The sequence below is a fragment of the Protopterus annectens genome, chromosome 12.part0 (assembly GCF_019279795.1).
Source record: "Protopterus annectens isolate FY-2018-M chromosome 12.part0, PAN1.0, whole genome shotgun sequence".
In the NCBI taxonomy this organism is placed as follows: Eukaryota; Metazoa; Chordata; order Ceratodontiformes; family Protopteridae; genus Protopterus; species Protopterus annectens.
In genome coordinates this window covers 458688874-458710523 of record NC_056746.1, presented here as the reverse complement: position 1 = coordinate 458710523, position 21650 = coordinate 458688874, and the positions used below count along the sequence as shown (strand labels likewise).

General features: G+C 41.9%; 1 protein-coding gene across 2 annotated transcripts in view; it reads right to left on the bottom strand.

Moving 5' to 3' along the window:
• Positions 1–21650, bottom strand: part of TTYH3 (tweety family member 3) — a 1772574-nt gene that overhangs the window by 459721 nt on the left and 1291203 nt on the right. Inside the window, exon 12 of one of the 2 annotated variants that reach the window (XM_044089562.1) lies at positions 21055–21123. The exons of the other annotated variant lie outside the window; for it this stretch is intronic. Within the exon in view, the coding sequence (XP_043945497.1) occupies positions 21055–21123 (69 nt within the window). The remainder of the gene's footprint in view (positions 1–21054; positions 21124–21650) is intronic. 2 annotated transcript variants of the gene reach the window in all.

The window sequence follows — 21650 nt, the reverse complement described above, 5'->3', positions numbered from 1 at the left end:
GCCTAGTACTAGAAAATCTTATGCTGATACATGGAAGAGATTCTGTACTTGGAACCAAGCACAAGGAATAGACACAGCAAAGCCCAATATCCATCAGATTTTACAATATTTGACTGAGATGCTTTTCAAGGGCCTATCCTTTTCTTCAATAAAAATCCATGCCTCTGCCATCTCGGCTCATTACAACACAGAGCCTCCCCTATTTTCTCATCCACTGCTTAAACAGTATCTTAGAGGGGCCAAAAATTTAAGGCTACCCAGAAGAGCACCAACTCCTGCATGGGACCTCAATTTTGTGCTGGAAAAACTTGCCCTGCCTCCTTTTGAACCAGCAGCTACTGCGGATATAAAATTTCTGTCTTGGAAAACAGCTTTCCTTTTGGCAGTCACTTCAGCAAGAAGGGTTTCAGAACTACAGGCTCTCATGGCAGTGGAGCCTTGTATTATATTCTACCCGGACAGGGTGTCCCTCAGGACCAATCCTTCTTTTATGCCTAAGGTGGTATCCAGTGTGGCTCTTAACCAGACCATTCACCTGCCAACATTTTACCCAAATCCGCAGAACAAGGATGCATGGATTCTGCATTCACTGGATGTACACAGACAACTAAGATTCTACTTAAATAGGACCAAATCTCTAAGAAAGTCGGAGCAACTACTGGTAGCATTTGCTGCAGGATCAGAGAGGAAGGCTTTATCAAAGCAGACTATTTATAAATGGATAAGCCACTGCATTCGTTTCTGCTCTTTGCACCATGGTAAACCGGTGCCCAAGGGAATCAGATCACATTCCACCAGGGCTGCCTCTACTTCAGTAGCTTTTCTCAGAGGGGTCCCAACCAAAGACATTCTAGAAGCTGCTACTTGGAGCTCTGTTCATACCTTCACAAAGCATTTTCATTTACCTCTCTTCTCCAAATCCAGGGCAAGCTTTGCCACTGCAGTCCTGCAAGGCCTTATAACCGCTCCTAATGCTGTTCAGTTCCATCCTCCCATCCGTAGCTTTGGGATTCTACCCAAATATAATGACTGCAACAGTGAAACACGAAGAACATAGTACAGTTGTGTACACTTATAAATGCAGATGTTCGAGTGTATTCACTGTTGCAGTTTGGGTTACCCACCCGCCATCCCTCTTTCTATTCCTTTTCTTTCCTTCACTATGCTCAAAAGCCTTTGTGGTGTATTTGCTTTTTAGTTGAAGGTAAAGTTTGTTTCTAAAAGTGCAATTATATATTTACTGTTTTTATATAGATATATATATATATATATATATATATTTTTTTTTTGCACCTGACATCTGGGGCAAGAAAAACTGAATAAAATGGCGTCGGCTGCATGTTTTATACCCCTGACGACCTGACGTCATGGAAGTGGAGACAGCAACCGACGCAGGACCCAAGACCTTGTTATTCAGGCTGACTGAGGTCAACCTGCCAGCAGATTACCCCCAAATGTAACGAGTGCAACAGTGAAACATGAAGAACATCAGCAATGAGCAGTCTGAGGAACTAGGTCTGGCCACAGCAAATTCACCCACTGTGGCTGAGGGAATGATTGAACCAGCTTGACACCTGTCTGGCCACAGCAGTGTCACACATCAGTAGCTGAGAGAATGACAGAAACAGCCTGACACCTGTAAGACACCTGAGAATTTTTCTTCTTGTGGACAGGGGGAGGAAGAACTGCAGAGACTGACAAAGTACAGTTGTGTACACTTACCATAAATGTAGATGTTCGAGTGTATTCACTGTTGCAGTCATATTATTTGGGTTATCTGCTTGCAAAAGCCCTCAGTCGGACTGATTATCAAAGTCTTGGGTCCTGCTGTCAGTTGCGGTCTCATCTTCCATGACATCAGTTAGTCAGGGGTGTAAAGGATGCAGCCGATGTCATTTTATCAGTTTTCCTTGCCCCAGATGTCAGGTGCCCCCATAATGGGAAGCAATTATATACAAGGTTACACCTCCAACAAAAAGCAAATACACCAGAAAGCTTTAAGCATAGTAAATATGAATAGAGGTATAGACAATAGAAGTCAGGGGGCTGGAGGCAGGGTAACCAGGACTGCAACAGTGAATACACTCTAACATCTACATTTATGGTAAATGTACACAACTGTACTATGTTCTTCGTGTTTCACTGTTGCAATCATCACATTTGGGTAGATTCCCAAAGCTAAGGATGGGAGGAGGTAATTAGATAGCATTAGGACCAGCTATAAGGCCCTGAAAGACTGCAGTGGGAAAGCCAGCTCTGGATTTAGAAAAAATTGGCAAGTGGTAACGCTTGGTGAAGGTAGGAACAAAACTCCAGTTAGCAGTTTCTAGATGTCCCTGGTAGGGACACCTCTGAGAAAGGCTGTAGAGGTATATGCAGCCCTGGTTGAATGTGGTCTAATCCCCTGTGGGGTAGGTTTTCCATGGTGCTTACAACAGCAGAAATGAAAGCAATGGCCTATCCACTTAAAAATGGTTTGCTTTGTAATAGCTTTGCCCTCTGTCCCTGCAGCAAATGCAGCCAGCAGCTGTTCAGATTTCCTGAGAGAGGTTTAGCCCTGTCCAAGTAAAATCTAAGTTGTCTGTGCACATCCAAGGAGTGCAGTATTCGTTCCCCTTTGTTCTGTGGATCAGAAAAGAAGGCTGGCAAATGAATGGACTGATTAAGGGCCACACTGGATACCACCTTGGGCATGAAGGAGGGATTGGTCCTGAGGGACACCCTGTCCGCATGAACGATGATGAAAGGCCCCACAGCCATGAGGGCCTGTAATTCAGACACCCTTCTTGCTGAAGTGATGGCTAGAAGGAAGGCTGTTTTCCAAGAAAGGAATTTCAACTCTGCACGCAGCTGGCTCGAAGGGAGGTAGAATGTGCTTTTCCAATACAAAGTTAAGGTCCCAGGCTGGAGTAGGGGCTCTCCTGGGTGGTCATGTTTTTGGGCCCTCCGAGTAATTGCTTCAGCAGTGGATAAGAGAAGAGAGGTGGTTCTATATTGTAATGAGCTGAAATGGCTGAGGCATGAATTTTGATGGGGGAAAAGGAAAGGCCCTTGTGAAGCATTCAGTTAAGTATTGAAGAATCTGAGGTAAATTGGGTGGTGCTGTGCCCATCCCATGAGTTTGGCTCCAGGAACAGAATCTTTTCCATTTTTCAGCATAGGATTTTCTAGTACTAGGCCTCCTTGCCTCCAGAATGACATCCATCATTTGCTTACTGAGGAATGGGAACGGAGAGATCAGGTAATTAGCCAGGCTGCCAAGTTCAGGGTTTGAAGCTGTGGGTGCAGAATCTGGTCCTCCTGCTAAAACAGCAGAGCAGGGGTCTGAGGCAGGTGCCATGGTGCCAGCAGTGACCCATTGCGCAAGAGGGGGTACTAGTGTTGGCGCAGCCAGTCTGATGCAATCAGCATTGTCCTTTGTTTGATCTTTAGTAGTACCTTGGAGAGGAGAGGCAGAGGGGGAAAGGACAGGGCATCCACTTTCCAAGCTTGTTTGTGGGGAGTCCTTGTGCAGAATTTGTCCAATTGGTAGTTCTGGGGGGGGGGGGGCAAACAGGTCCATCTCTGGGCTCCCCCATTTGTTTTTCAACATGAATATCTTTGGTTCCAGTTTCCACTCGTGTGAGTCCATAAGATTTCTGCTTAGGTTGTCTGCCAGTGTATTTAGCTTTCCTGGCAGCAACTGAGCCTGTAGTTGCACTTGGCAGCTCAAGGCTGTGTTCCACAGAGCCATAGCTAGTCTGCCGAGAGGGTATGAGTGGGTTCCTCCCTGCTTGTTTATGTACCACATAACAGTGGTGTTGTCCGTGTTTACCAATAATTGCCTTGGAAGAATGTGGTCCTTGAAGGCTGTCAGAGCATACTGTACAGCTAACATTTCTTTTTCATTGATATGCAGGTGCATTTGAGTTGCGTTCCATTGACCCTGAATGCACTGCCATGCCAAGTGAGCCCCCTATGCATAGTCTGATGCATCTGTTAGGGTTTGGGCAGCAGGAGATAGAGTGAATGGCAGTCCTTTATTTTGGTGGCAGGCCCCTGCCCACCAAAGGAACTCTATCTGTAGACACGGTATGATAGGGATCATTGATTCTAAATCCTGAGAATGTTGACACCATAGGCTTTTTAGATACTATTGTAGTTTCCTCATAAGCAGTCTTGTATATGGAATTAGTAGAATGCAGGAGGCCATGAACCCCAGGGCTTGCAGAATTTTCCTTGCAGATAGCTGGGTCTTTGTGGCCAGTAGTTTGAAGTAGGCTGTCAAATTAACTTTTTTCTCTGTTGTGAGGTAGGCCATCTGGGAAGGTGTATTCAAGCTTGCGCCCAGGAATACAATTTGTTGATGGGGTACAAGATGTGATTTCTTTTCGTTTATGGTGTACCCCAGAGAAGTTAGCAATTTCCTTACAAATGCCAGGTGATTTAATAGTATGTCCTGGCTTTCTGCCTGAATTAGACAATCATCCAAGTATGGGTATATCTGAATATTTCTTTGCCTGCAGAATGCAATGACTGGAGCTAGGCACTTTGTGAATACTCTAGGCGCAGTAGATAAGCCAAAGGGCAGTGTAGAGGACTGGATAGTGCATGTAGCCTGCTTTGAAGCGTAGGTATCTTCTGTAAGATTCCCTTATTGGGATGTGCGGGTAGGTTTCCTTTAAATCCAGTGTTGCCAACCAGGCATCCTTGCCTAGCATAGGAAGCAGCTGGTGAAGAGTTAGCATCTTGAATTTTGGGATCACCAAAAATGTGTTTAGGATAGAGGGGTCCAGGATAGGACGCCAAGAGTTGTCTTTTCTGGGCACCAGGAAAAGTCGAGTAGAAACCTTGTCCCCTTTCCTCTTCTGTGACAGGTTGAATAGCCCTGATACTTGAGAGAACTTGCTTTTGAGCCTCTTCCACGGATTTGGGAGTAGATCTGACCAACCGTTTGGGGGTTGGTAAGGAGTGGAAGTGGAATCTGTATCCTTGGGAAACTATATTTAAGACCCATTTGTCCTGGGTAATGAGTTCCCAATTTTTTGCCTGCAGGGCAATCTTTCCCCCTAAAGGAACAGTCAGTTTTGCAGGGCTAGGAAGTTTTAAAGGTAAGTCATTGAGACAGTTTAACATGGGGGGGGGGGAGGGTCCTTACTACTCCCTGCTTTGGAAGTGGCAGCCTCCCACTGCTTAGTCCTGTGAGTACCTTGGGACTGAAGCCTGGGTGCTCTGCTGGTTCTGGGTTTGGACTGAAAAGGCCTGGAAGAGGCAGGAAAGGACCAATTCTTAGAGGGCCAATGCCTACTAAAACCCTGGGAGGCTGTACTTGCAGGAAATCTTTAACAGTTTGCATAGATTTAGCTTTTTCCTCCATCTTTTTAAGTACTACTTCTGCTTTGTTGCCAAACAGGCGGTCTTGGTTAAAGGCAGCATCCAGCAATTTAGCTTTAACATGATCTAGCAAAGATTTCTCCTTAAGCCAAGCATGCCTAAGTACAGACCCGGTGACAGCAGCCCTGCAAGATGCCTCTAATGAATCAAAACCACATTGCAAAGTACGTTTTACAACTTGTTCAACAGAATGCATTAAATCCTGTAAATCTTTATTTTCAGCACAGTCAGGAATCATCATAATTTTCTGTTTATGTGATCCAATAATATGCTGCTGATACTTTAACATATGAAACTGGCAGTTTAAGGCCCTAAATGGCCAAGGCTGCAGAAATGTATACCTTCTTACCCCATCTATCCAGCGCCCTGAAATCTCTATCAGAGGGGGTAGGATTTTTGGCAGTAGTAGCCTTAATGCCCTTGGGTTCCTGTGAAATGGTGTCAGGATCCGCAGTAGGATTTTTAAAGAGGAACTTATGAGAGTCAGGAACCTTGTAATACCGGTCAGGTTTACTGGGAGCAGGAGGTAGAGAGTCAGGGGCCAAGCTAGATTCCTAGAAGGCATCATCAACAATGTCCAGTACAGGGGGGATAGCTAAAGGCCTGTGTTGGGGCCAGAGTAAGAAATCCCTAAGCCTCTTTTTAGAGTCAGAGTAATCCTGGCTTTCCCAGCGAAAATGCTCCCTAAGAGTATGCAAGATTTCACCAAAAGAGAAAAACTCTGGAGGGGAAGCAGAGGGAATGGAGAAGCCAGTGCCTGCAGAGCGGCTCCGGACCCATCCAAGGTAGAGACATTCGCAGGTTCCACAGTTGAAGAAGCATCTCGCGGCATACTGGACTCTGAATGAGTCTCAGTTGAGGCCTGCAAATCTGAAGTAGCTGGTATCAGGGGGCTGCGAAAGCGCCTCACTGAGTACCAGCAAACTGGCAACTAGCTTAAGAGAAGTGTTGTCAGCAGCTTTGGACCTATGCAGTCTGTCTTTATCTTTGCGTTTTTTCGGAATGTCGGTAGTCGGGTGGCTTACCAAAGCCATTTCTGGATAACTGAACAGAGTACCAAAATATTTAGAAGAGTAATTAAACAGACGACGAATAGTTCGTTGTTTAAATAAGGCAGAAAACCGACAGCGAGGTACGTCGTGGTCTGGGCAAGGAATGCAGTACGAATGAAAATCTTTATGAGATATTTGCTTTCCACAAGGAATACAATTATTAACTTTTACTGGCATTGGTTTAGAGCAAGAAAAAGTTTCCCCAACGGGGTACTTAGCTTAGTTGCTGAAGACTTCGGTTCTGAAACACGAAAATGAAAATTTCAGGAGTTGGCTGACTGGCACTTCCGAACTGCTTCTGCTTCGGGCACCACACGGCAAGAAAGACTGATAAAATGGCATCAGCTGCATCCTTTATACCTCTGAATAACTGATGTCATGGAAGAAGAGACAGCAACCGACGCAGGACCTAAGACTTTGATAATCAGGCCGACTGAGGGCTATTGCAAGCAGATAACCCAAATGTGATGACTGCAACAGTGAAAAACGAAGAACATCTCCTCTATGGCTGACTGATAAAAGAGCTTGAAATGTCGGCAGCAAAGCCTGAGAGAGTCAGTAAATCTCCAGACAGACAATGTAAAGTTTTGAAGTAAAAATTTCAATGAGTGTCCCCAAAAGCATAATATCCTACCCGTACATTAAGTACTGTACACAGACATGTAGAAAAAGATACAACAAAAATTACTTTTGCATTTTTTTTCACAAGCATTCCCCAAGGAAAATTCCCTTCATAAGATATGACAGTCAAATAACATTCCTAGCATAAGCTGTAAAAGTCAAAAGAAAAATCATAGTTTTTCTTCATAAAAATGATATACTGGAAGGTTTTCCCTAGAAGTGTACTTATCTGCCCAGTATCGAAGGATTGCTAGCACACCACCAGTTCCAGAAAACCATCAGAAGGAGCACAGTTTGGCAGCAAGAAAACTTAGAAGTTTTTTTGTGCACTAGCCACTGCTTTTAAGAGTCCCTCCTCTAACCCCACAGAGGTTAGGGTGTATGGAAGGTGCACTGAAGTTTTGAAAGCTGGCTGGCTGGTCATATCCTTGGGCAGGATATAACCCATAAAGTTTAGGCTACTGCGAAAGCAACCTAATTTTTGATCATCAAATGTATTTTTTACTGGTCAAACACACAAATTGCCAAGACAATTATTCTAAAAAACTGTTTATTTTTTCAGATTGATTAAACTAAAAAAAAAAAAACAGACTAACTTGCAGACAATCTGTCTGTAGAGTAGAGTACTGTTAAGAGTTCAGGTTAAGGGCAAAGTAGTAGTGGAGGTAAGGTTAGTACACGAGTATGAGTGGGCAAGGTCCCTGCACCATCCTTACTCATGAGGTAACCCAAACCCTACACATTTAGAAACAACACCACCTTTCCCTAACAGTACCACTAAACTCGACACACACACACACACACACACACACTTCCAACATGCCAATATCTAATCATTCCAACACATCTTACCCAGTTTTCTATCCCTAACACACAAAGACTCAACTTCAATGCTGAAACTTTCATTAAAAATGGAAGCTTTGGTATTACTACCCATTCTCATACCTAGCATTTGACACTGCAAACAGATTACTTAAGCACTCAGCAAAACAATGCATTTAACGAAATGTGGCAATGGCAAATACTTCTGCCAACAGTAACTCTTACCAAATGTACTGTACCTTCTGGAGAACACATTTAAAGAACAGGAATATGTAAATATTTGGGACTGGGCTGTGCCTTGTCTTTATCTGAAAGAAACTTGTGACATCTGTGAAAAGGTCTGTGTTCTGCCAGTGTAATTCCAATATGTTTCTAACTTAGAGTAGTTAGAGACAGCATGCTTTAGTCAGAGATACTGAAAATACTCAGCTATATGTAGTCCAGATTGTTTTCTTTCCATAATCTGTCTGTGCACTATTACTCTGATATTCCTTGTACTTTTTCTTATTCCTCTGCATACACACCCTTAGTCTTACTGCTTAAGCAAAGTTAATTTCTTCACGTTTAAGCTCTTGTGGCTGATCATTTTATTACAACATGTACTACTACCATTTATTATCTGAGAGGAGGGTTACCATTTACCACTGTAGGTTAACAAGTTGTGGCTTGCATTTCCAGTTAGCTTGTTTGGGCCTATCAATAAAAATAATAATGTGTATGATTTCATATTTGGCTTAATTAAGGCCATGATGTAATTGGAGGTTCTTGACCATCCAAGAAGGTGGCAGTGCTATCATGCCAAGAAGAAAGTTGTGGGGAATTAGATAATTTTGTCAGCCTTCCCCGACAACTGTGCGTGTGTGTGCGCGCGTATGTGAAAATAATTTATGTGAAAGGGAGTTACCATGGGTAAAAGGCACTGAAAGATGCTGCATTTCACAGAGAGAGAAAGACAAGAAAGGAGGCCTGGGATGCTGGGGTTAGATGTTGAAAGCTCATAGTCAGGACAGCAGTGGATATTCCCTTCATGCTTTTGGGACCTGGTTACATTTTGTGACTATTACTGAACTAGTTCTGTACACTTTATTTTATTTTGAACTGCTGGGTACCTGTGACGTGATTAGAGAATCCCTCTGGTGCCATCCAGATCAATCTTCTCACAGGTGGCAGTAATGTCATCAATCCATAACATTATAGATGGTACTGGTAATACTCAAACCCCATCTATGTCACCAGTAGTCACATCATCAGGGAGGAAGATGCCTTCATTGAAATAAAATTCCCGGTGAGATTCACATGACTGAATGAAAGACTTGGTGAAAAGTGTAGCAGAGATGCAGAACATGACAAAGGACAAGCATGTTCTTAAGTAGCCAAAGCAGGTCTGACAGTATTAACGTCTGGACAAAGTCATGACAACAAGCAAAATTCATGAATGGATGAAACGCCACCCCACAGACAAGACACTAAAAAAAAATCTACCTTTAAAAAGTACATACATTTGAAAGTTTTGTCATGGGTGTATAACTTTTGATCTCAGAAAGCCATAAACACGACAGAAAATCCTGACGTCAGAACTATATTACTAACATACTACTAGCCCTAACTTTATACCTGCGCATAATGAAAATTACAGATTTGAAGTTCTGTCCTACTTTGCTTCTGATACAATACTAATTTAAGAATTTCTTACTAAATCCTCCATACCCTAATGTATGAAATTGTTATAAACATATTTCAACTTTACACTCGTTTGACAGACAAACTATACTAGCAAACCCCTACTGAAGCTACCATCATAGTTTGTTTTAATATAATCCAATACATTTATATGTATTACAGAGTAGAGTTCTTCCCCAGACCAACACTGAAAATAGGTTCTGCCCAGCTAAACAATCTGAGAAGATCCAGACTAACATGGAAAATAGGCTTGGCTCAGCTGAACAACCTGAGAAGATAAATGAGCTACACAATTTCTGCAAGGTCAGCAAGAACAGCAATATCTGTACATAATTATGTTTCTCCCATTTTTTTTTGTTTTCTACTGACAGATGAATCATTTTGCACAATGCTGTCTACAGAATGACAGTTGTAGTGGTATACTGTACTGCAAATGAACAGTCATTACGTCTTCATGATTAAAAACTTAAAATACTCACATTTAGTCTGAACCATATGGCTTTTAGATGGCACAATAACTATTTTACCAGGATCAATACATTCCATGCAGGTCGTGACTTTGGATAAAACAATCATATCACACTGAAATGATGCAGCATTTCAATTTGCATCCAGAAATATAACACAGGAAACAAATAGCAGAATGTTTACCAAGAAATTATACTTCATATGGGGATGATTAGATTGGTATCTGGAAAAGGAGGTATGGTCTAAGGGTTGGGTACTAGCAAGTCATAAGAGTCAGTTGTCATGAATTTCCCATAATCCTATGACACTTCGAGGCTTGTACACAATTTTTACATTTTGTGCTTTGTCCTGTAGGTAAGAAAGTACAGTTGTGTAAGTACAGTTACTATAACAGTAATTGTTCAAAAGATCACTGCATTACTTTAAGCTATATGGGTAATATCCTGCCAAGGATAACAGCTACACAGCTTCCAAAGCTCCATGGTACATTCTAAGTGCTCAAACCATTACAGGTCACTTAGGAATAATAAAAAAGAATGTTTTATATGTATACATACACACACTCACCCACCCATGCACATTAAGAGAAATAGAGGGAAGGAGTGACTACTGCAGCAGTGATCATTTGAAAATCTACTATTACGGTAAGCTTACTTACACAGCTGCACCACGTTCATAATACTGATCACTTCTGAAGTAGCCTTAGCCATATGGATAGATCACATTTGTTTACATTTGGAAGGTGGAAGGGGAAAGGTCGAGTAGCCCCTGGAGAACGATCTTGGCAAAGCTGGCCTAAACATACAGAAGGAATCAATACTATACTGTTTTGTAAAAGTATATACAGAAGACCAAGTTGCTGCTTCTAGAATACTTTTATATTCCAAACACTCCCAAAAAGCTGCAGATGAAGACATGGCCCTAGTAGACTGAACCTTGACCCAGCCTGGAATAAATTTGTCATAATGAGTATAACAAAAGGACTTGGATACCCATTTGGAAATAGTCTGTTTTGATACAGGTTGTCCCTTCTTACCTTCAAAAGAAAACAATTGATCCAAATATCTGGCAGATATAGGTCCGTCAAGATAGTACCAGAGTTGTCTGTGGACATCCAAGGTATGGAACAGCCTTTCATTATTAGATTCAGTAAAGAAAACAGGGAGATGGACAGTTTGGCTTGAAGTAAACTCTGATACCACTTTAGGCATAAAAGAAGGATTAGTTCTCAAAGAAACACTGTCCCTATGGAAAATGATGTAGGGTTGACTCACCATAAGAGCTTGCAACTCAAATACCCTTCTTACAGAGATCAGAGCAATCAGCAAAACTGTTTATGTTAAGAACCTCAAGTCAGCCAGATTAGCTGGTTTACATAGAGCAAGTGTTAGCTTACCTAATACAAAATTAAGGGAGCCACTGGTTTACTTGGCAGCCTCTTCCTTTCAAGAATATATTGATATGAGACTACTCTGAAAGAGGAGGAACTACATGCACACATGCTGAAATGGCTGATAAAGGAACCTTGACAGAGGAATAAGAAAGGCCATAAGATAGCAACTCACACAAACATTGTAAAACCAGAGAACATGTAGCCCTGAATTGTTGCTAGTTATGTTGCTGGCACCAACTAGAAAACTTACCATTTGCTAATATATGACATCCTAGTAGCAGGCTTTCCTGCCTCCATTAGTACCTGCTGCACATCCTCAGTAAAAAGGTGTGCAAGACCTCATCATCTGGCATTCAAATAAAAATGATGGATGTCAAGAGTGCATCAAACACCCCTCTTCTTGTGTGAGTAGCTCCAGTCTGTGAGGAAGCTTGTGGTAATTGTCCCTGACCATTTCCAAAAGAAGGAACAACCACATTTGCCTAGGTTAGAAGGGAGTCACCACAATGACCTCGGGGGATTCCTTCTGAATCTTAAGTACCACCCTTGACATTAGTGGAAAGGGTGGAAACACATACTAGAAAATTCTTGTCCAAGGAAAAGAAAAGGCACCCATCTTCCAGGCCTTCTTGTGGAGAGTCCTGGAATAGAATCTTGCCAATTGATTATTCAAAGAGAAGGCAAGAAAGGTCTACTCAAAGAACTCCCCACAGATGGATCAAAAATTGGAAGACCCCTGGATCTAGTTTCCAATTGTAAGGGTCTACCCTAGTCTTGCTCTGCTTGTCTGCTACACAGTTTCTGACAGAATGTAGGATACCTGCAGAGTGAGATTATGCTGTAAAGCTCTATCACAAGCTAATTCAACAAGCCTGCAAAGGGGTTAAGACTTGGCTCTCCCTTACTTGCTGATATACCACATGACTGTGGTATTGTCTTAAAACACTTCAAGAGGCCCCGGGGGCCAAAGATGGTTCAAAGAGTTGAGCACTTTGATCAGGACAAGCATCTCCCAAGATATTTATGTGTTTGTGTCTATCCTTAGTGCCCCAGACCCCTGAACTTTTATCCATCCTGAAACTGCTCCAAAAGCAAAATCAAGTTGTTTGTGGTGACTGACTGTTTTGCAGCAAAGAGGGATAGACCCCCCCCCCACACACACACAATGGGATTTGAAAAAGATGAAGGGTGTTGATGCTGGGACCAAAGAAATTTCAGATGATACTGTGGTGCTGCGGTAGCATTGTCGCCTCACAGTAAGACGTTGCCCCGTTCGATTCTCAGTTAGAGCATCTTCTGTGTGGCGACATGCATGAATGGGCATTCCTTCGTTGAAGGTTGTGCGTCAGGCCCGGCAAGTCGACATGTAAAAATCTATTGCCAATCATTAGCAGACCGGAGTTCCGCTGTGGCGACCCCTAACTGGGAAAAGCCATAAGACACAACACAACAACTGTATCTTTCTCATGTGGAGTCTTGCCAGGGGTATCATGAGAATCGTAGATGCCATGAGACCCCATATCCTGAGTATTCCCTCACAGTCACTGAAGTCTGACTGGAACAAGGACCTTTTTTTGCCTGTGGAAGAAAAGCTTATGAAATGACAACATTATGAATTAGGTCACTATTAAAAACAGGTTAAGGAAAGAAAGATCCATAACTTGTCTCCAAACATTTTCTTTCTTTAACACTAGTAACATTCTTGTATAACAACTTCCCCACTTGGGAAGGAGGAACTGGTAGTATCAATCCTTGGGACAAAATATAAAGTACAGTTGGGTACACTTAGCATAAATGTAGATGTTCGAGTGTATTCACTGTTGCAGTCACTACATTTGGGTTATTGCTTGCAGGTAGGCCCTTAGCCAACCTGATTATCAAAGTTTTGGGCCCTGTGTCGGTTGCAGTCTCTTCTTCCATGACATCAGGTAGTCAGGGGTATAAAGCATGCAGCCGCCATTACATCAGTTTTTCTTGCCCCAGATGTCAGGTGCCCCCAAAATGGGAAGCAATTATATAAAAGGTTACACCTCCAACTATAAGCAAATACACCAGAAAGCTTAAAAACAGAAAACAAGACAAGAGGTATAGCAAACAGAAGTAAGGGGGCTGGAGGGAGGGTAACCAGGACTGCAACAGTGAATACACTGGAACATCTACATTTATGGTAAATGTACACAACTGTACTATGTTCGTGTTTTACTGCTGCAGTCATTACATTTGGGTATATTCCCAAAGCTAAGGAAGGGATGAGGCAATTAGAGAGCATTAGGACCAGCTATTAGGCCCTGCAAGACTGCAGTGGCAAAACCAGCTCTGGATTTAGAGAAAATAGGCAAGTGGTAATGCTTGAAGGTATGAACAGAACTCCAGGTAGCAGCTTCTAGGATGTCCTTGGTAGTAACACCTCTGAGAAAGGCTGTTGAAGTAGACGCAGCCCTGGTGGAATGTGATCTTATCCCCATGTGGGGGTAGGTTTTCCACGGTGCTTATAGCAGAAATGAATGCAATGGCCTATCCATTTAGAAATGGTTTGCTTTGAAATGGCCTTCCCCTCTACCCCTGTAGCAAAGGCAACTAGCAGGTGTTCAGTTTTCCGGAGAGGCTTAGTCCTGTCCAAATAAAATCTAAGCTGTCCGTGCATGTCCAAGGAGTGCAGTATTCATTCTCCTTTGTTCTGTGGATTAGAAAAGAAGGTTGGCAAATGAATGGACTGATTAAGGGCCACACTGGATACCACCTTGGGCATAAAGGAAGGACTGGTCCTGAGGGACACTGTCTGCATGGAAGATTATGAAGGGCTCTGCTGCCATGAGGGCCTGTAATTCAGACACTCTGCTTGCTGAAGTGATGGCTAGAAGGAAGGCTGTTTTCCAAGAAAGGAATTTCAACTCTGCAGTTGCAGCTGGTTCAAAGGGAGGCAGAGTGAGCTTTTCCAATACAAAGTTAAGGTCCCACGCTGAAGTAGGGGCTCTCCTGGATGGTCTTAAATTTTTGGCCCCTCTGAGGAATTGCTTCAGCAGGGGGTGAGAGAAGAGGGGTGGCTCCAAGTTATAATGTGCTGAAATGGCAGAGGCATGAATTTTAATAGAAGAGAAGGAAAGGCCCTTGTGAAGCATCTCTGTTAAGTAGTGAAGAATATGTGGTAAACTGGGCACTGTTGTACCCATCCCCTGAGTTTGGCTCCAGGAACAGAATCTTTTCTGCTTTTCAACATAGCATTTTCTAGTACTAGGCCTCCTTGCCTCCAAAATGACATCCAGCACTTGCTTACTGAGGGATGGTAATGGAGAGCTTAGGTAAGAGGCCCAGGCTGCAAGGTTCAGGGTTTGAAGCTGGGGGTGCAGAATATGGCCCTCCTGCTGTGACAGCAGGAAAGGGGTCTGAGGCATGTGCCATGGTTCCAGCAGTGACACACTGCGCAAGAGGGGGTACTAGGTGTTGGCATGGCCAGTCTGGTGCAATGAGTATTGTCCTTGGTTTGTCCTGTTTGATCTTTAGTAGAACTTTGGAGAGGAGAGGAGAGGTAGAGGGGGAAAGGCATAAACTGAGAGGTTTTCCCAGGAGAAGGACAGGGAATCCACTTTCCAAGCTTGTCTGTGGGCAGTCCTTGTGCAGAATTTGTCCAATTGGTAGTTCTGAAGGGAGGCAAACAGGTCTATCTCTGGGCTCCCCCATTTGTTTCTCAACATGTTGAACATCTCTGTTTCCAGTTTCCACTCGTGTGGGTCCATAAGATTTCTACTTAGGTCGTCTGCCAGTGAATTTAGCTTGCCTGGCAGGAATTGAGCCTGTAGGTGCACTTGGTAGCTCAAGGCTGTGTTCCACAGAGCCATGGCTGGTCTGCAGAAACGGTATGAGGGGGTTCCCCCCTGCTTGTTTATGTACCACATAACAGTGGTGTCTGTCTGTCTTTACCAATAATTGTCCTGGAAGAATGTGGTCCTTGAAGGCTGTCAAAGAATTCTGTACAGCTAACATTTCTTTTTGATTGATATGCAGGTGCATTTGACTCAGGTTCCATTTGCCCTGAATGCACTGCCCTGCCAAGTGAGCCCCTCATGCATAGTCTGATGCGTCTGTTGTTAGAGTTTGGGTGGCTGGGGGTAGAGTGAATGGCAGTCCCTTGTTGTGGTAGCAGGCATCTGCCCACCAAAGGCCCCTGTCTTTATACAAGGGATTTTGCTGTAAACAAGATCACAGTTCCACAAATATCATGATACTGTCAGCTACGATAAAAAAGCCTTTATTCCACAGAAGTAGTAAGAACTGGTTAAGTGCTTTCATCTACAGGTAGCAGACTTCCTCAGAACACACTTAGAACTTTAGGACACCTTAGGAAACCTTGTAAACTGCAATAGCCTGACATTTGAACAAAGAGAAAAAGAAATTTACACAGAAAGAATCAGAAACTGAACTTTCCTCCAGAGATCTGAGGGGGGAAATGCGAATCTGTTCCTGGATCTTCCTATTCATATTCAGAACCTTGAATCTCTTCAGGAAAAGGGGAATACCTCTTTTACTACAAAATGCTTGACACAAGAATGATCAAATGACTGAATTAAACCCTGAGCCAGACCCAGTAAATTATTCCTGTCTAAAGAAATTTGAGGAGTAGATACATGCTTGGTCTTCTGTTTCTTTTGACAAGAAAAATGTGACCAACTGTATTACTAACTGCAGAAGCTACTTACCTAGGGATGGGCACAACATTCTAGCACAACATGGAAACCTTCCCTGTTCCCTCTCCCAGGACTAAGTGGCTTTCCCTTGACCACTGAAGGGATTCCAAAAGCTAGAGAGGATGCGGCTAACCGCTGGTCCATTGTGGCTGAAGTTTCTACACCACAGGGTTCCAGAATAAAAGATGAGTGGTCCGAGGTACAACAGATGGCCACACCAGAGTCACCCACCTGCAACTGAGGAGCTATCCTGCTGTGGTGCCAAAGGCTATTTGCTTAACTTTTTCTTTTTGTGGCTGGAAAAAGGACCAACTGTGGTCTGTTTCTTAATCAAGCTGAATATAGTGCCTTTTTCCCCAGGGGAAGACATGCAAATACCAGTAAAACTACCAGTCCACAAAAGTAACTTAAGAAAAGCACTTTTGAATACTTTGCCAACCTCACCAAGGGAAAAAATTAACATAATTTCTCCACATAAAATACATTTTCAGTTAGCTAACACCACTTTTAAACTGACAGAAAAGAACAAGTGCTCCATTTAAAAGTACATTATTGTCTTGAGACAAGTCTGTTTAAACACAAAACTTCTAGCTTTAAAATAACTTTCACGAAGAGAAAAGTAATAAAACATCAATAAATTTAAGAAAGTGGAAGGTTTTCCCCTAAAGGGAACTTATCTGCCAAGCAAAGGAAAGCAGAAGTAGACCATCGGATCCTCAAAAGCCTAACAGGAGTGTATTTTTTGGTGGCATAAAGCTCTGAAGGGCTTCATGCCCAAACTTGTCTTTTATTCATCTCGACTCAAACTGCTTGACAGTTTGGGTATGTGGAAGGTGCCCTGAAGCTTTGGAAGCTGGCTGGCTGTTATATCCTTGGCAGGATGTAACCCATATAACTAAGGCTACTGCAGCAGTGATCAGTATGAAGAGCATCACATACATTGATGTGAAGAGCAGTCAACCAGAATTTATGAAGAAAAATGTTTTAAAAAAGCAAAGCATGCAACTGTATTCATACAGACTTCTGATGAAGTAGAGGGAGTCCATACTGACTTTTGACAAAAAAAAAAAAAATAAAATTCCAGAAAGAACTAGCTGTGCTAGAAGGTGTGCTTCCGGATCAAGAGAACAGTAGCAATACAATATACAAGGTATATGAAGTCATTAATAAGAGAAACATGAGATATGCCACCATAATGACTTGTGGTATGATGAAGTTACAGAAGGTTACTCAAACTAATGGCAAAACAGTAATAGTTGCTAGTTTTCTCAGTGGACATTTGAGTCTCGCACAAATGTTATTAAAAGTTATTGGAAAATTCTAGAAGTCCAACTTAGATTTATAAATGAATATAATGCTAATCTAAGGACTCTGGTTGGATGAAAGAACTTTATAAAAAAAAAAAAACACTTCAAGCAAAAACAGAGGTACCATTCCCTGTGGTGTCTGGATGCACTGTAAATACATGAAAGAAAATCCACAGTACAGTACACAATTATGGCAAATCCGTAAATGCAAACAGACAATTCAATTTCAACAGCACATTTATCTTGCAATGTTAAGAGATGTGACTCATTTTACATTGGCAAACAAGCAGTTTAGCACAGAGGGTGTCTGAACATCTATTCCCCATGGTTACTTAAGACTTCAGGAAATTTCATTTTTTTTGTATTGGGTTATGCTGTACAGTATAAACAAGGTAGTGATTTTCAAACTATTAAAAAAATAAAAAAAAGCTAACACTATATTAACATCAAATACATTTTTAAGAGAATAGTAGCTAAACCATAATTAGACATGACTGGAAAAGAAAAGAGGTTGGGAGCTTATGTCATGTGACCAGAAGCATCAGTAATATAAAAAGCAACATTTTAAAACTGTCTTATTTTGATGAAGTCTTTCCTCAATTAAAGATGAAAGCGCTAAAAGTTTCTTAGCCTTGTGTGGTCTTTAATTCTTAACAAGGTAGATTGTGAAGTTTGGCTCTTCATACACAGAAGAGCAGGATAAGACAATTTCCTTTGAATTTGCTTTAAACAAGTATGCTTAGCAAATTCTGCTTCGTTTCTAATGGTGAGCATAAAAATGCAATATTGTAGGTCATCAAATCATGGTATATTGATAAAAACATAACACAGCATAAAACAAAACCCAAGAACCACCACCAGTGCATTACAACATACACAGCAATACTTGAGAGGACTAAACAAAAAAAATAACAAATTAGAGCTAAACAGGGTGGACACAGAGAAGGTTAAATAAACAAAATGTTAGTATAAATAACATTCACTATAATGTTTAGTGCAGTCATGGCAAGGTGACATAAAAACACAGGCAGTCATCCCAGAAAAAGGCAGCAACAGAGCAGTGGGCCAAGTAAAAAATACATTAGTTAAGGCAAAGCAAACAGGCAAAGCATAACAAAACCAAAGTTAGCATTCTTTTCTGCTCTGAGTCTTCTACAAATGGCAAAGTATTATGCAGTATTAATCTGCTAGGATGGCAAGATAAGCACGGCACCCAAAGTTACCATCAACCATGGCAGGTAATGAACTACACTAAATGAGTCATCCATAAAGAATAGGGTCAATTTATGACACTGTGATGTAAAATGTCATCAGCATGCTAGAAATCTTCCCTTCCTACCTCTTCAAATGCTCCCAACATTTGGTTTAGATCATATGGGAAAGAGCTGACAAATGTTGTTCCTCATTAGCTGGCAATACTGAGTAGGGTAGCAGAGCTTCATCAAGCATAGATGGTAAATATAAAAGCTTCTAACTCATCATGTGGAGCTATGTAATAACAGAAGTACTGACTTAGTTTCCAAACACATCTGACTACTTACAGAACTGGCCACTTAGATGTCTGCAGCCTTCCCTCTGCACTGCCCACTATGTGCCTCCCAATCCCAATGGGTAGGACAGCTGCTATTTTGCACTTTCCCTGCTACTAATCTGTCCAGCTCTGAGGTGCATTGCAAACATAAGCTACTATCACACAAATAAACTAGCATCTGTGAAGACGTCAGTCCAGCTACATGGCAGACTCCCAAACTTTTGTCTTTTATATCATTCACCACCATGACCACTAACCATCAAGCCACCACCACTGCCCATTCATTACCATCACATGAGGACAACCCAATGTCATAGCAGTCATACATGCAGCAATAAGAGGAGGTTCTGCTTTGACACTTGCCCCCCCCCCCCCCCTGTGTTGGACATGGGCACCCATGTCACCAAAAAGGCATATACTCTCTTCCCTGACATGTGGACACATTTTATGCATGCCCAGTGACAGCTACCTTCACCAACTTGAGACTGCCAAGCCCCCCCCCCCTGTATATAGGAACTAGGACAATGCAAGCCTCTACTTGCATGGTAGCAACTACCTAACTAGGATCATTATTTCCCTCCCCAGGGTATGTAAATTAGCATAGGCCACGCACTCCTATCATGACCAGTCTGGTTCTTCTACTGCCTAATCTGCTAGTCAAATTTGGACTGACTATACCACAGAAGCAGGTGACAGATGACCAAACATTAACAAATGAAGGCTAATCAAAGCAAAAGTAACAGATCGTGGCTGACTTTATGCAGCAACTCAGTGAACCCCAGATTCTACTTCTGATGCAGGCACTCTGCATATAAGACACCAAAACAAAGGCAGGTACCCATATTGGATGCTTCCATTCAGAGGATTCTGTGACTGGGTGTGCTGACAAAAGACAAAAAATATCTACAACAGTATTTAGGGTGTATATCTGTTATTGAAACACATTAAAATTCGGGTCCAAACATCACAGTCTCCTCTTAATGCAAAAAAATAAATAATTCCACTTTTCTACTTTATCCTAACTAGTAGTCTCTTCCTCTTGCCCATTTCTATGCATTCTCTACTTTATATGACTTTTAGTTAGTCCTTTGTCACTACCTTCCTTCACAGTTTTACTGCTCCAGATATCTCACTACTTCCACCACTATTTTAAATTTCTACTTTATGTTTTGATATGTTTAATGTGACTTTTAATTTGTATTTTATAATGTATAAATTTGCTGCAACTCTGCTCATATATATTTTACTGAATACATTGCATCACCTATTTCCCTTCTTCATGGCAAATGAAAAAGGATGCCAAAGCTCAGTACAATACATTTTTCCCTGGCAATATTTGTAACAAAATGCACAGTTAATGCCATGGCTCCTTATAAGAAGTACAAAACCCAGCACTAAGTCATGACACAATGAAAATTAATAGTAATTTCACCAAATAAAAGAAAATTCCAAAAATTCACTATTACACCTTTAAAGCATTTCTGCAAGTCAGCACTGCTCCCCAACAATACCCTACAATGTGAGCAAATGTAGCCCCTCATGTCCCCACACCCACAACTACTTATAAATACCAACGCAAGATCACTATTACCTTGAAGCAGGAAAATACGCTGGAGATAACCACAGTCTCAAACTCTGTCTGTATTCCATCACTTTCACACTTACAATTGTACAAGTCCAAGGACTATAGTTACAGTCCTTGAAATTTTCATATGCACCCACTCTCTGTCTCTGGGCTGTTGCTATTCAAGTCAGAATGCTACCATTTGAACTTTGTTTCTAAAAGCCAAGCCCCAAAAGAGAAGAAATTAAGGTTAAAAGAAGACGCTGGGTGGAATGCATGTGCATAACATGACATCAGAAATACCAGTTTATTATGCACATACGTGTTGGCTTTCTTCCCCCAGTCTGACAGGTACAACAGCATTCTGGACAACTACACAAGTGAGTACAGATAAGTAGGTGTAAATGAATAAAAGCATTATGGGGGCAAATATAGCCACACCGGGAAGATAAGAACTTAATATATGAACAATAGGAAAGTCATCCCAACTCCAAAAAGAAGAAAAAAAAGAGAAAAAGAAAACAGACTATGCTTCATTTTCTGAAGCAGTCAAGCCCTCACCTTTCACCAGCACTAAATTCTTCAGAATGTGGGGTATCCTGCAATGTGCTCGCTCGCACTATACCTGACCTGTGAATAAACAAAGGACTTCAGGTTCAGTTCCCTGGCAGTGTTAACTCCTTTCTACTCAACAGCACTGCAAATGTCACAGTGCATGAGCTGTACAGCATGAACTAAGCAATCAGGTCATTTAAAAAATCATGCATTACAAACAGCATTTCTAAATGACAAGCTACCTACTTAACTTCCAAAAAATACTCATCTGTTGTAACAATGGCAAAGAATGATCTTGTGCAACTCCTGGAGAATCTGCACATATTTATTTACAATTAAACAAGTAACTAAATTAAAGTAATGAATGAAAGCATTACATGTTCTATTGTTTCTGTTCAGTAACAAAAAAGTGTTGTGAGGCTTCCTTCAGCCACATGCAAGCACAGCAGTACACCAAAAGCCATCTGCCTGGTTAGTGGATGTGACACCACACTCAATGGCATGGCTGGGACAGAGAAGTCCTGTATTATCAAACTAATGCACAGTTCAGAACTCTGCTCCAGTTTTGCTGTAGTCAGACTGGGCACTTTTTCCCCTCCCTT